The sequence below is a fragment of the Ranitomeya imitator genome, chromosome 4 (genome assembly GCF_032444005.1).
Source record: "Ranitomeya imitator isolate aRanImi1 chromosome 4, aRanImi1.pri, whole genome shotgun sequence".
Classification (NCBI taxonomy): Eukaryota; Metazoa; Chordata; class Amphibia; order Anura; family Dendrobatidae; genus Ranitomeya; species Ranitomeya imitator.
The window spans coordinates 395062067-395077123 of NC_091285.1; the positions used below are offsets into that span (position 1 = coordinate 395062067).

A 15057-nucleotide genomic window follows, 5' to 3' on the forward strand; every position below is an offset into this window, starting at 1 on the left:
TTATATTTAGTTATATGTGGGGCTATTTTACCTTTATTATATGAATATACATAGGTCCATATGTCCCGGTTTTTATAGGACTGTGTATTTTTAAATGATTACTGTATTGTTTATGATTACCGTATTAGGGCTTTCTTAAATAAATTTTTTATAATCCTTTTTTCAGCTATATTCACTTTCTTGGTAATATTATACGCACTACTTCATAGTTCACAATTGGAAGTTATTGCACTTTACTGATTTAAAAGTGATATTATCTCATACAGTCACACTGTTGGATCCTGACCTTTTCTTCAGGATCTTGGTCTTTTGACCCTGGCTTCACATTATTCTAGGATGTATTTATCTTATCACCATGCACTTTATTGCTGATTAATATATCATAGGCACTAGAGGGATTCTAGGTGCTCACGCTATTTAGGACTAATATACATTGGCACTATGCACTTTATGGCATATGAATTTATATATGCATTTTGGTAGATATGGATTGCACTTATAGGGTTATGTCCGGCATTCACATCACATTACTGGATTTTATGCACTTTTGTGGGACCATGATGCAATATTGCATGTACTTTATACATGCATATTCATGGTTCCTTTTACTTTATATTGGGGGCGCTGTGCAGTAATTATGCAATAATACAGTACATAGTAAATATATGGACATTATATTTATATTTTTATATATTATTTAGATTTGTGCGCATCAGGTCTGTACCCATGGGATGATAGATCCATTTGACTGGGCAAAGGGCTATTCTTTTGTCTTTTTCGATGTGGGCTAGCCGGGAACGGTACTTCTTTTCCTCTTCTTGCTTTTCTTTCCACTCCGGGTATGGCGGTGCGCATGCGCGGGTCTTCCCCTCCGGGCACTTCGGACAGCGTCACTGGTGGTTTCCGCTTGCGTTCCTGCTTGCGGTCCACCCGGCGGTTGTCAGGAAGTGCGTCTTCATCCGGAGCAGAGGTGACTGACGCATGCGCCATTGGAGCCATTCTCGGAGTGTGGGCGGCGTGCATTAGCGGCCGCTGACAATTAGACGGCAACACGGGATTGGCTTAGAGACTCTATTTAACATCACTTAACCCGGGTATAGACACGCCCCTGGAAGAAGCCAGGGCGAAACGCGCGTCGGGGCGCTGGGATTGTGACGTGGGAGGACGCACCGTTCAGAAGCTTATACTGGTAATTATCTGGGACCCCTTCTACTTTGTTACATACACTAGTACTATTCTTAGGAACAGGTGGATTTATATATGCAGCTAGAGGGGTGTTTGAAACTGCCACTATCGTGATTTCCTAGCATTGGGATGCCTGGGTGCACCTATATCTATGAGGATAGTACTGACAGTCTTTTCAGGTTGGATATATTATTTGCTTAAGTATTCTTGGCTAGTGCTCCTCGCCGCTCTCCCATAGGGTATGACTAGAAAGATATCTAGTAGCTTTTTATATGTTTTGTTTATTTATTTGTATTTTGTTTGTAAATAATAAATTGGTTTATTTATATGTTTATGTATGGTTGGCTTCTTGATAGATGACAGGGATATACTGCCATCTTGTGGTATACATATATATGAGGAAGTACCATTGGTTATGTGGCTGGACCTTTTTGGTTTCATCATTGTTTGCTGTTTCTATAACAGATTGTCCAATTATCATGGATTTGAAAGCCAGAGAGAATGCCTGGCGATCTAGGGCTACAGATATCTTCTCCAGAAATACCCCAGCAGTTTCGCAAAATACCTCTCAGGAACAGAAGGATTTGGTATATAAATATAGACATACTCTACAACGTAAGACTAAAATATGGTGGAATAAAACCACATTAGAAAACTATTTGGACAAAAAGATAGTCCCTAGGGGACTGAGAATCCAACTATATCCCACATACGAACTAGGGGAGAAGGACTTGGTTACAAGATGGACATCGGCAGCATCCAAATGCTCTCTAGAATTTATTCAAATTTTAATTGAAAATAATGCATCTTCATTAACAGAGCTGGATAAAGAATTAGAATCTATCGCAACGTTATTAGCTAAAGACATGAGTACTGATCAAGTTAACAAATGGTCCAAGGATTTGGAAACAGATGCTTTAAAATGGGAAGAAAAAATCAGCCAGGAAAAATCCAAGAAATACCAACGTGATGTGGAGGATTATGATTCCAACAAAATCTTTAGATGGCAGCTGAAGGGAACAAAGGGTGGCACCAGAGGTAGAATAAGAACGCAATCTGACAGATCTTACACCTCAGAAGTGGATAGCGTTGCGTCTACAAGTGATGTTGAAAGTGCACGTGACCAGTTACCCAAAGGAACCGAAAAAAGGAAAAGGTTTCCAGAGATGTTCCAAAAAGCACAGAAAGGAGGTAGACCGGGTGATCGCTATCAGGTAATTAATTTATCTAAACATGTCTTAAGTGAAGAACAGATCGAAGTATTACAACGTGGACTGACTTTCTCCCCTTCCAATAACTTAGACTCGTTCACATCGATAAAGGATACTCATTTATTTGCGAGGAAAGTAGTGCTGAAAAAATTACATGCTTTTAAAAATGACAGAGATGCGGCCTCTATGGTGGTTGAAGAGGAAGCTTTGGAGGCCCTGATATCCTTGGAGGAGGAAAACATGGGAACAACAGGGGTGAGTATGATTCCAAAACACTTATTTACGAAATGTAAAACTTTTCCTGCATTAAATCTTTGCCCAGCAGTAGAGATTTTTACTAAATTGGTGACTAAGGATATTGAGGATTTAGCTCAAAAACATGGAGGTAAACCTAATCTCACTAGATCTGAATGGTTGGCCCTAAAGGAAATGCAGAAATGGGATGATATAGTTTTTAAACCCGCAGACAAAGGGGGTAATTTGGTAATTTGGCCTATTAGCCTTTATGAAAAACAGGCTAACAAGATGTTAAACGATTCTAAATGTTACCAAAAATTATGTTTTAATCCTATGTCCCCCTTTCAGGAGGAATTAATAGAGATTTTGGAAAAAGCCCTGTTTAAAGGCCTGATCACTAAAAAATTGATGGAACAGATTCGTGATAGCCATCCGAGGCTCCCTACGCTTTATCTAATACCGAAAATCCACAAAAACGAATTGGATCCTCCTGGTCGTCCCATTGTGGCAGGTAATGGAGGATTATGTGAGTTGATCGGTAACATCATCGATCACTTCCTCAAACCATTGGTAATTAATCTACCATCACACATAAAGGATACTACGTCGGCACTACAACGTCTGGACCAATTGTGTCTGGACGATAATATGATTTTTGTAACTGCCGACGTAGAATCACTTTATACGTCCATACGTCATCAGGATGGCTTGGATGCAGCACGACTTTTTCTAGGCACCAGCTCCTTGGAGACAGATATGGTAGAACTTATTTTAGTGTTGTTAGAATTTTTATTGACACATAACGCCTTTACGTTCAACAAACGGACCTACCTACAATTACAAGGTACTGCGATGGGGGCCTCTTGTGCCCCCTCGTATGCAAATCTGTTTTTAGGAGCCTGGGAGAGGGAGGTTTTTCAAGATGATCTCATCCAGGATATTGGTTGTATACAAAACTGGATGAGATACATCGATGACATTCTTTTCATATGGGAGGGTCCCTTGGTGGGCCTGGAACGTATGATGCAGCACCTAAACAACAACACCAAGAACATCAGACTAACCTTCAAATATGGCAGAGATATTGATTTTTTAGACATCAAAATTGGGGTTAGTTCAAATGGTATGGTCCACACTGACATTTTTAGGAAATCCACTTCAACCAACTCTTTCTTATACGCAGATTCCTCCCATCCGATCTCTACAGTTCGTGGTATCCCGGTTGGACAATTTCTCCGGGCTCGGAGAATTTGTTCTGATGACCATAAATTTGAAGAACAGGCCATAGATCTCACAAGAAGATTTACCCAGAGAGGTTACAGCAAAAGAATGATTAAAAGAGGATATATCAGGGCCTCCAAGACAACGGGTAATCAACTACTATATAAAGATCCGGTTATGACTCAGAAACAGAATTATCCAGAGGAAATACGCTTCATATCTACCTATAACAATAAGTGGAAGGAACTAAAAGATATTATCCTGAAACATTGGAAAGTCCTACAAGTAGATCCTATATTAAAACAAATCTTGCCTGATCGTCCGTCTTTTGTCGCCAGGAGATCCGCAAGTCTTAAAGACACTCTTGTACATAGCCATTACGAGCCTACGAAAGGAGAGAGGACAGTGGGAAAACCGGGTTTCTTCCCTTGTGGTCTATGCAAGGGCTGTGGCAACCACACTAAGGCCACTAGCTTTCATAACTTTGATGGATCTAAAGTTTATGAAATTCGTAAACATTTAAGTTGTAGCTCCCAAGGGGTTATATATCATGCGGAATGTCCATGCAGAAAAATATACATCGGATTAACAACAAGAGAATTAAAGGTAAGGACCAGAGAACATGTCAGGGACATTCAAAAGGTGAAAGATGTGGGTAATGATGTGCCCCTTAAGCCGATAGCTAGGCATTTCAAATTGTTTCATGACAGTAACGCAAGGGGCCTAGTAATCAAGGCCATAGATCAAGTTAATTTGGGTATCTGAGGGGGAGATCTAGCAAAAATTCTAGCACAGACAGAAAGCAGATGGATTTTTCGCCTAGGGACTCTCAGTCCTAATGGTCTGAATGAAAATCTTGGATTCTCAGCATTTCTATAATATTTATATATCTACATATTATAATATATTGTTTAGAGAGGTATTTTTTAGGGGTTAGGGTGATTTTAATTTCTGTTTGTTGATTTGGTTATTAATTAAATTTTTTTTTTTGTTCATTTTTAGTACATACTTACGATTCATTTCCTTTTTTCGTGTTGAGGGGAGGAGAAGTCCAGCATGTTGATATCGGTTCCCGGTTGGAAGTCCTACGTAGAAAAAAGAAGAAAGAAGACTATAACTAAATAACTATGGAAGAAAATAATTTAGAGTCACTATGATTGCCTAGGACTATCATATGTATATATAAGAATTAGAAGTACTATGGGTTCCTGTAAAGGGGGGCTTTTTATATTTAGTTATATGTGGGGCTATTTTACCTTTATTATATGAATATACATAGGTCCATATGTCCCGGTTTTTATAGGACTGTGTATTTTTAAATGATTACTGTATTGTTTATGATTACCGTATTAGGGCTTTCTTAAATAAATTTTTTATAATCCTTTTTTCAGCTATATTCACTTTCTTGGTAATATTATACGCACTACTTCATAGTTCACAATTGGAAGTTATTGCACTTTACTGATTTAAAAGTGATATTATCTCATACAGTCACACTGTTGGATCCTGACCTTTTCTTCAGGATCTTGGTCTTTTGACCCTGGCTTCACATTATTCTAGGATGTATTTATCTTATCACCATGCACTTTATTGCTGATTAATATATCATAGGCACTAGAGGGATTCTAGGTGCTCACGCTATTTAGGACTAATATACATTGGCACTATGCACTTTATGGCATATGAATTTATATATGCATTTTGGTAGATATGGATTGCACTTATAGGGTTATGTCCGGCATTCACATCACATTACTGGATTTTATGCACTTTTGTGGGACCATGATGCAATATTGCATGTACTTTATACATGCATATTCATGGTTCCTTTTACTTTATATTGGGGGCGCTGTGCAGTAATTATGCAATAATACAGTACATAGTAAATATATGGACATTATATTTATATTTTTATATATTATTTAGATTTGTGCGCATCAGGTCTGTACCCATGGGATGATAGATCCATTTGACTGGGCAAAGGGCTAATCTTTTGTCTTTTTCGATGTGGGCTAGCCGGGAACGGTACTTCTTTTCCTCTTCTTGCTTTTCTTTCCACTCCGGGTATGGCGGTGCGCATGCGCGGGTCTTCCCCTCCGGGCACTTCGGACAGCATCACTGGTGGTTTCCGCTTGCGTTCCTGCTTGCGGTCCACCCGGCGGTTGTCAGGAAGTGCGTCTTCATCCGGAGCAGAGGTGACTGACGCATGCGCCATTGGAGCCATTCTCGGAGTGTGGGCGGCGTGCATTAGCGGCCGCTGACAATTAGACGGCAACACGGGATTGGCTTAGAGACTCTATTTAACATCACTTAACCCGGGTATAGACACGCCCCCGGAAGAAGCCAGGGCGAAACGCGCGTCGGGGCGCTGGGATTGTGACGTGGGAGGACGCACCGTTCAGAAGCTTATACTGGTAATTATCTGGGACCCCTTCTACTTTGTTACATACACTAGTACTATTCTTAGGAACAGGTGGATTTATATATGCAGCTAGAGGGGTGTTTGAAACTGCCACTATCGTGATTTCCTAGCATTGGGATGCCTGGGTGCACCTATATCTATGAGGATAGTACTGACAGTCTTTTCAGGTTGGATATATTATTTGCTTAAGTATTCTTGGCTAGTGCTCCTCGCCGCTCTCCCATAGGGTATGACTAGAAAGATATCTAGTAGCTTTTTATATGTTTTGTTTATTTATTTGTATTTTGTTTGTAAATAATAAATTGGTTTATTTATATGTTTATGTATGGTTGGCTTCTTGATAGATGACAGGGATATACTGCCATCTTGTGGTATACATATATATGAGGAAGTACCATTGGTTATGTGGCTGGACCTTTTTGGTTTCATCATTGTTTGCTGTTTCTATAACAGATTGTCCAATTATCATGGATTTGAAAGCCAGAGAGAATGCCTGGCGATCTAGGGCTACAGATATCTTCTCCAGAAATACCCCAGCAGTTTCGCAAAATACCTCTCAGGAACAGAAGGATTTGGTATATAAATATAGACATACTCTACAACGTAAGACTAAAATATGGTGGAATAAAACCACATTAGAAAACTATTTGGACAAAAAGATAGTCCCTAGGGGACTGAGAATCCAACTATATCCCACATACGAACTAGGGGAGAAGGACTTGGTTACAAGATGGACATCGGCAGCATCCAAATGCTCTCTAGAATTTATTCAAATTTTAATTGAAAATAATGCATCTTCATTAACAGAGCTGGATAAAGAATTAGAATCTATCGCAACGTTATTAGCTAAAGACATGAGTACTGATCAAGTTAACAAATGGTCCAAGGATTTGGAAACAGATGCTTTAAAATGGGAAGAAAAAATCAGCCAGGAAAAATCCAAGAAATACCAACGTGATGTGGAGGATTATGATTCCAACAAAATCTTTAGATGGCAGCTGAAGGGAACAAAGGGTGGCACCAGAGGTAGAATAAGAACGCAATCTGACAGATCTTACACCTCAGAAGTGGATAGCGTTGCGTCTACAAGTGATGTTGAAAGTGCACGTGACCAGTTACCCAAAGGAACCGAAAAAAGGAAAAGGTTTCCAGAGATGTTCCAAAAAGCACAGAAAGGAGGTAGACCGGGTGATCGCTATCAGGTAATTAATTTATCTAAACATGTCTTAAGTGAAGAACAGATCGAAGTATTACAACGTGGACTGACTTTCTCCCCTTCCAATAACTTAGACTCGTTCACATCGATAAAGAATACTCATTTATTTGCGAGGAAAGTAGTGCTGAAAAAATTACATGCTTTTAAAAATGACAGAGATGCGGCCTCTATGGTGGTTGAAGAGGAAGCTTTGGAGGCCCTGATATCCTTGGAGGAGGAAAATATGGGAACAACAGGGGTGAGTATGATTCCAAAACACTTATTTACGAAATGTAAAACTTTTCCTGCATTAAATCTTTGCCCAGCAGTAGAGATTTTTACTAAATTGGTGACTAAGGATATTGAGGATTTAGCTCAAAAACATGGAGGTAAACCTAATCTCACTAGATCTGAATGGTTGGCCCTAAAGGAAATGCAGAAATGGGATGATATAGTTTTTAAACCCGCAGACAAAGGGGGTAATTTGGTAATTTGGCCTATTAGCCTTTATGAAAAACAGGCTAACAAGATGTTAAACGATTCTAAATGTTACCAAAAATTATGTTTTAATCCTATGTCCCCCTTTCAGGAGGAATTAATAGAGATTTTGGAAAAAGCCCTGTTTAAAGGCCTGATCACTAAAAAATTGATGGAACAGATTCGTGATAGCCATCCGAGGCTCCCTACGCTTTATCTAATACCGAAAATCCACAAAAACGAATTGGATCCTCCTGGTCGTCCCATTGTGGCAGGTAATGGAGGATTATGTGAGTTGATCGGTAACATCATCGATCACTTCCTCAAACCATTGGTAATTAATCTACCATCACACATAAAGGATACTACGTCGGCACTACAACGTCTGGACCAATTGTGTCTGGACGATAATATGATTTTTGTAACTGCCGACGTAGAATCACTTTATACGTCCATACGTCATCAGGATGGCTTGGATGCAGCACGACTTTTTCTAGGCACCAGCTCCTTGGAGACAGATATGGTAGAACTTATTTTAGTGTTGTTAGAATTTTTATTGACACATAACGCCTTTACGTTCAACAAACGGACCTACCTACAATTACAAGGTACTGCGATGGGGGCCTCTTGTGCCCCCTCGTATGCAAATCTGTTTTTAGGAGCCTGGGAGAGGGAGGTTTTTCAAGATGATCTCATCCAGGATATTGGTTGTATACAAAACTGGATGAGATACATCGATGACATTCTTTTCATATGGGAGGGTCCCTTGGTGGGCCTGGAACGTATGATGCAGCACCTAAACAACAACACCAAGAACATCAGACTAACCTTCAAATATGGCAGAGATATTGATTTTTTAGACATCAAAATTGGGGTTAGTTCAAATGGTATGTTCCACACTGACATTTTTAGGAAATCCACTTCAACCAACTCTTTCTTATACGCAGATTCCTCCCATCCGATCTCTACAGTTCGTGGTATTCCGGTTGGACAATTTCTCCAGGCTCGGAGAATTTGTTCTGATGACCATAAATTTGAAGAACAGGCCATAGATCTCACAAGAAGATTTACCCAGAGAGGTTACAGCAAAAGAATGATTAAAAGAGGATATATCAGGGCCTCCAAGACAACGGGTAATCAACTACTATATAAAGATCCGGTTATGACTCAGAAACAGAATTATCCAGAGGAAATACGCTTCATATCTACCTATAACAATAAGTGGAAGGAACTAAAAGATATTATCCTGAAACATTGGAAAGTCCTACAAGTAGATCCTATATTAAAACAAATCTTGCCTGATCGTCCGTCTTTTGTCGCCAGGAGATCCGCAAGTCTTAAAGACACTCTTGTACATAGCCATTACGAGCCTACGAAAGGAGAGAGGACAGTGGGAAAACCGGGTTTCTTCCCTTGTGGTCTATGCAAGGGCTGTGGCAACCACACTAAGGCCACTAGCTTTCATAACTTTGATGGATCTAAAGTTTATGAAATTCGTAAACATTTAAGTTGTAGCTCCCAAGGGGTTATATATCATGCGGAATGTCCATGCAGAAAAATATACATCGGATTAACAACAAGAGAATTAAAGGTAAGGACCAGAGAACATGTCAGGGACATTCAAAAGGCGAAAGATGTGGGTAATGATGTGCCCCTTAAGCCGATAGCTAGGCATTTCAAATTGTTTCATGACAGTAACGCAAGGGGCCTAGTAATCAAGGCCATAGATCAAGTTAATTTGGGTATCCGAGGGGGAGATCTAGCAAAAATTCTAGCACAGACAGAAAGCAGATGGATTTTTCGCCTAGGGACTCTCAGTCCTAATGGTCTGAATGAAAATCTTGGATTCTCAGCATTTCTATAATATTTATATATCTACATATTATAATATATTGTTTAGAGAGGTATTTTTTAGGGGTTAGGGTGATTTTAATTTCTGTTTGTTGATTTGGTTATTAATTAAATTTTTTTTTTTGTTCATTTTTAGTACATACTTACGATTCATTTCCTTTTTTCGTGTTGAGGGGAGGAGAAGTCCAGCATGTTGATATCGGTTCCCGGTTGGAAGTCCTACGTAGAAAAAAGAAGAAAGAAGACTATAACTAAATAACTATGGAAGAAAATAATTTAGAGTCACTATGATTGCCTAGGACTATCATATGTATATATAAGAATTAGAAGTACTATGGGTTCCTGTAAAGGGGGGCTTTTTATATTTAGTTATATGTGGGGCTATTTTACCTTTATTATATGAATATACATAGGTCCATATGTCCCGGTTTTTATAGGACTGTGTATTTTTAAATGATTACTGTATTGTTTATGATTACCGTATTAGGGCTTTCTTAAATAAATTTTTTATAATCCTTTTTTCAGCTATATTCACTTTCTTGGTAATATTATACGCACTACTTCATAGTTCACAATTGGAAGTTATTGCACTTTACTGATTTAAAAGTGATATTATCTCATACAGTCACACTGTTGGATCCTGACCTTTTCTTCAGGATCTTGGTCTTTTGACCCTGGCTTCACATTATTCTAGGATGTATTTATCTTATCACCATGCACTTTATTGCTGATTAATATATCATAGGCACTAGAGGGATTCTAGGTGCTCACGCTATTTAGGACTAATATACATTGGCACTATGCACTTTATGGCATATGAATTTATATATGCATTTTGGTAGATATGGATTGCACTTATAGGGTTATGTCCGGCATTCACATCACATTACTGGATTTTATGCACTTTTGTGGGACCATGATGCAATATTGCATGTACTTTATACATGCATATTCATGGTTCCTTTTACTTTATATTGGGGGCGCTGTGCAGTAATTATGCAATAATACAGTACATAGTAAATATATGGACATTATATTTATATTTTTATATATTATTTAGATTTGTGCGCATCAGGTCTGTACCCATGGGATGATAGATCCATTTGACTGGGCAAAGGGCTATTCTTTTGTCTTTTTCGATGTGGGCTAGCCGGGAACGGTACTTCTTTTCCTCTTCTTGCTTTTCTTTCCACTCCGGGTATGGCGGTGCGCATGCGCGGGTCTTCCCCTCCGGGCACTTCGGACAGCGTCACTGGTGGTTTCCGCTTGCGTTCCTGCTTGCGGTCCACCCGGCGGTTGTCAGGAAGTGCGTCTTCATCCGGAGCAGAGGTGACTGACGCATGCGCCATTGGAGCCATTCTCGGAGTGTGGGCGGCGTGCATTAGCGGCCGCTGACAATTAGACGGCAACACGGGATTGGCTTAGAGACTCTATTTAACATCACTTAACCCGGGTATAGACACGCCCCTGGAAGAAGCCAGGGCGAAACGCGCGTCGGGGCGCTGGGATTGTGACGTGGGAGGACGCACCGTTCAGAAGCTTATACTGGTAATTATCTGGGACCCCTTCTACTTTGTTACATACACTAGTACTATTCTTAGGAACAGGTGGATTTATATATGCAGCTAGAGGGGTGTTTGAAACTGCCACTATCGTGATTTCCTAGCATTGGGATGCCTGGGTGCACCTATATCTATGAGGATAGTACTGACAGTCTTTTCAGGTTGGATATATTATTTGCTTAAGTATTCTTGGCTAGTGCTCCTCGCCGCTCTCCCATAGGGTATGACTAGAAAGATATCTAGTAGCTTTTTATATGTTTTGTTTATTTATTTGTATTTTGTTTGTAAATAATAAATTGGTTTATTTATATGTTTATGTATGGTTGGCTTCTTGATAGATGACAGGGATATACTGCCATCTTGTGGTATACATACCCTGAATATCACCCTACTTTTAATAGAATGCCTACCCTGATAGGGGCGATCCAGAACAGTAATCTTGGTTTATTAGACTGCAGATAATCACTCAAAATAGTTGGATTAGACAGAAAAAATAACCCAAAAGATAAATACCACAAATATATGCAATTTAGCTGAGTATAATAGTAGACATATATCGTTTTATGGGTTGCCCATTCTGTGATTTCTATGTATTCCCATAATTTACAAAAAAGTGTACCTCTTTAAATGTATCATATTACTTATCTTGGGGTGATTCTGAATGGTACATTAACACTGGCCAATTATTGTGAACGATAATTCCTAGAAAGGGCTTGTTTCATGATAATTAGCCAGTGTTAACAGGCCAATGATTCGAAGAACAAGAAAAATATTTTTAAGTTGGGGGAAATAATTTGTATGGTTGTCTAACAATCTTTAGACTGCATACAGTTGTATTGGCAATTGTTCTGTATAAACAAGAAGTACGATTGGCCATTCTAAACGGGATATTAACCCCTTATTGACCAGGACAAATTTTTGACATCTGACCAGTGTCATGTTATGTGGTAATAACTCTGGAATTCTTCAACAAATCCCCGTGATTTTGAGAATGTTTTTTTCGTGGAGCATTATAATTTATGATATTGGTAAATTTAGGTTAATAAATTTTGTGTTTATTTGACAAAAATATCAAAAATTTTACAAAAATGTGAAAAAAAATTCAATTTTCAAACTTTGAATGATTATCCCTTTAATCCAGATAGTCATACCACAAAAAAAAACATTAATAAATAACATTTCCCACATGTCTGCTTTACATCAGTACCATTTGTAAAACATTATTTTATTTTGTTAGCCTTTTAGGAGGTTTAAAAATGTAGCAGTAACTGTTACTTTTTTCAAGGGAATTTACAAAATGTTTTTTTTTTGTAGGACCTATCAAGGTTTGAAGTGACTTTGGAGGTCCTATACATTGGAAAACCTCCAAAAGTGATACCATTTTAAAAACAGTACCTCTTTACATATTGAAAATGTAGTTTGTTAACCCTTCAGATGATATTCAGGGATTAATGTAAAGTGACATGACAGGAATGAAAAAATGTATTTTTACCACCTAAATGTCGCTAACTTCTGAACAGGCTGTTGTTGCCGTCAGACTGGCAGCTATTTGGTCATGAATTGCCATTGCAAACATCAGGACCACACTATCATGATCTCAGGGTGCCAGTGGGGTTAAATAAGGAGACTCCACACTCTCTTTACAATTTATATGATGTACTTACTATCGACAGCAGCATCTAAGGGGTTAAACTGCGATGATCGATGGCAACACTGATCGTGGCTGATACAGCATATTGTCAGCTATAGTGGACAGCCGACAGCTTCTGGATTGTCACCTGTAGGGGGATGCTATTCTCTTATATCTCAGGTCAGTAAAAAGACATACACTCCCTGACAGAAGTTATGTAGATTATCCATGTTATGTAAATAAAAGCTTATAACGTGACATTAAATTTATCCATTGGTTGTATAAATTATTCATTTCAAAGCTGAAACCCTCCGAAATGTTGTTTAGGTTAAGAAAATAAATTGGCATAAATGCAGAAATATTGATCAGTTAATGGACACAGAATAGTCAGATTTTGGCAAGACAAAAGTTTTGTCGCCTGGTCATATAATGCACCCAATCCTAGTTTACATCCTCACCTGTGCTCAGTAAATGATCAGTTAATTAGTGTGTGTGTATAAAAAGAAACCCAGCACCCCAGACCTTCACTTGAACTGCAACTTAAACTCTGACAACATGCCAAAAATCCACCCTATGACCAAAGCCTGGATTATCAAGAGGCTGAAGACCTGATCCACTGCAGAGGAGGCTGGCACCTTTAATGTGTCTCAGTGTCAAGTACAAAGAATTAAAAAAAGATTTGAAGAGACTGGAGATGTGTTTGACAAGCCCAGGTCTGGCAGACCCCGCAAGACAACTGCTCAGGAGGAAAAATTGTTGGTTAGAAAATCCAAAGCAAGCCCCTCTTCCACTGAAGCAGAGCTCCAACAGGCCTGGTCATCTCAATTCCCTGTGTCAACTAGAACAGTTTGTAGGATTCTGTCTCGAAATGGCCTCCATGGTTGAATCAGTGCCCAGAAGCTAGCACTAAACAAAAGGTAAATAAAAAACCGTGTGGAATTTGCAAAGTCCCACAGCCTGCTAAACAGATGGACGCTGGAAAAGTGGCAGAAGGTGAATTTCTCTGATGAATCTTCAGTAGAATTACACCATAGCCGCCGCAAATACTGCAGGAGACCTACTGGAGCCCGTATGAATTCAAAATACACCCAGAAAACGGTTAAATTTGGTGGTGAAAAGATCATGGTCTGGGATTACATTCAGTATTGGGGTGTGCGAAACATTTGCAAGGTGGAAGGCAATATCAATAGCCTAAAATATCAAGAAATATTAGCTACCTTTTATATTCCAAATCATAAAAGGGGTGAAATTCTGCAGCAGGATGGTGCTCCATCTCATATATCCATCTCTACAACAAAGTTCCTACAGGCAAAAAAATCAAGGTGCTCAAGGACTGGCCTGCCCAGTCACCAGACATGAACACCATGGAGCATGTTTGGGGTAGGATGAAAGAGGAAGCTTGGAAGACAAAACCAAAGAATCTATATGAACTCTGGGAGGCATGTAAGACTGCATTCTTTGCTATTCCTGATGACTTCATTAATAAATTGTATGAATCATTGTTGAACCGCATGATGCAGTCCTTCAAGCTCATGGAAGTCACACAAAATATTAAATATGACTCTAAGAGCATCACAACTTCATTCATCAATGTTATGCAACATTGGTATGTAGTATGTATGTATGTAGTATGTATGTAGTATGTATGTTGTATGTATGTAGTATTTTGTATGTATGTTGTATGTATGTAGTATATACAGTACAGACCAAAAGTTTGGACACACCTTCTCATTTCAAGATTGTTCTGTATTTTCATGACTATGAAAATTGTACATTCACACTGAAGGCATCAAAACTATAAATTAACACATGTGGAATTATATACTTAACAAAAAAATGTGAAACAACTGAAATTATGTCTTATATTCTAGGTTCTTCAAAGTAGCCAACTTTGGCTTTGATGACTGCTTTGCACACTCTTGACATTCTCTTGATGAGCTTCAAGAGGTAGTCACGGGATGGTTTTCACTCCACAGTTGTGCCCTGTCAGGTTTAATAAGTGGGATTTCTTGACTTATAAATGGTGTTTGGACCATCAGTTGAGTTGTGCAGAAGTCTGGTGGATA

General features: G+C 38.9%; 3 protein-coding genes across 4 annotated transcripts; all 3 read left to right on the plus strand.

The window, feature by feature from the left end:
- The first annotated feature begins 1662 nt into the window (after positions 1 to 1662).
- On the plus strand, positions 1663 to 2598 carry LOC138674137 (uncharacterized). The gene is made up of 2 exons (XM_069762057.1): positions 1663 to 2399; positions 2488 to 2598. Exons 1-2 carry the CDS (start codon positions 1665 to 1667, stop codon positions 2503 to 2505), a joined length of 753 nt encoding a protein of 250 aa, XP_069618158.1. The 5' UTR covers positions 1663 to 1664; the 3' UTR covers positions 2506 to 2598.
- Positions 2599 to 3024: 426 nt separating this feature from the next.
- LOC138674138 (uncharacterized) lies at positions 3025 to 5277 on the plus strand. The gene is made up of 3 exons (XM_069762058.1): positions 3025 to 3144; positions 3817 to 4460; positions 4857 to 5277. The coding sequence occupies exons 1-3, from the start codon at positions 3042 to 3044 to the stop codon at positions 4890 to 4892; spliced, it is 783 nt and encodes a 260-aa protein (XP_069618159.1). The 5' UTR covers positions 3025 to 3041; the 3' UTR covers positions 4893 to 5277.
- Positions 5278 to 7601: 2324 nt separating this feature from the next.
- LOC138674139 (uncharacterized) lies at positions 7602 to 10356 on the plus strand. 2 transcript variants are annotated; one of them, XM_069762060.1, is made up of 4 exons: positions 7602 to 7730; positions 8061 to 8223; positions 8896 to 9539; positions 9936 to 10356. In XM_069762060.1, the coding sequence occupies exons 1-4, from the start codon at positions 7662 to 7664 to the stop codon at positions 9969 to 9971; spliced, it is 912 nt and encodes a 303-aa protein (XP_069618161.1). In that variant the 5' UTR covers positions 7602 to 7661; the 3' UTR covers positions 9972 to 10356. The 2 variants fall into 2 exon arrangements, with proteins under 2 accessions (XP_069618161.1, XP_069618160.1); XM_069762059.1 differs by lacking the exon at positions 9936 to 10356 and having other exon boundaries at positions 8896 to 9812.
- The last annotated feature ends 4701 nt before the right edge of the window (positions 10357 to 15057 follow it).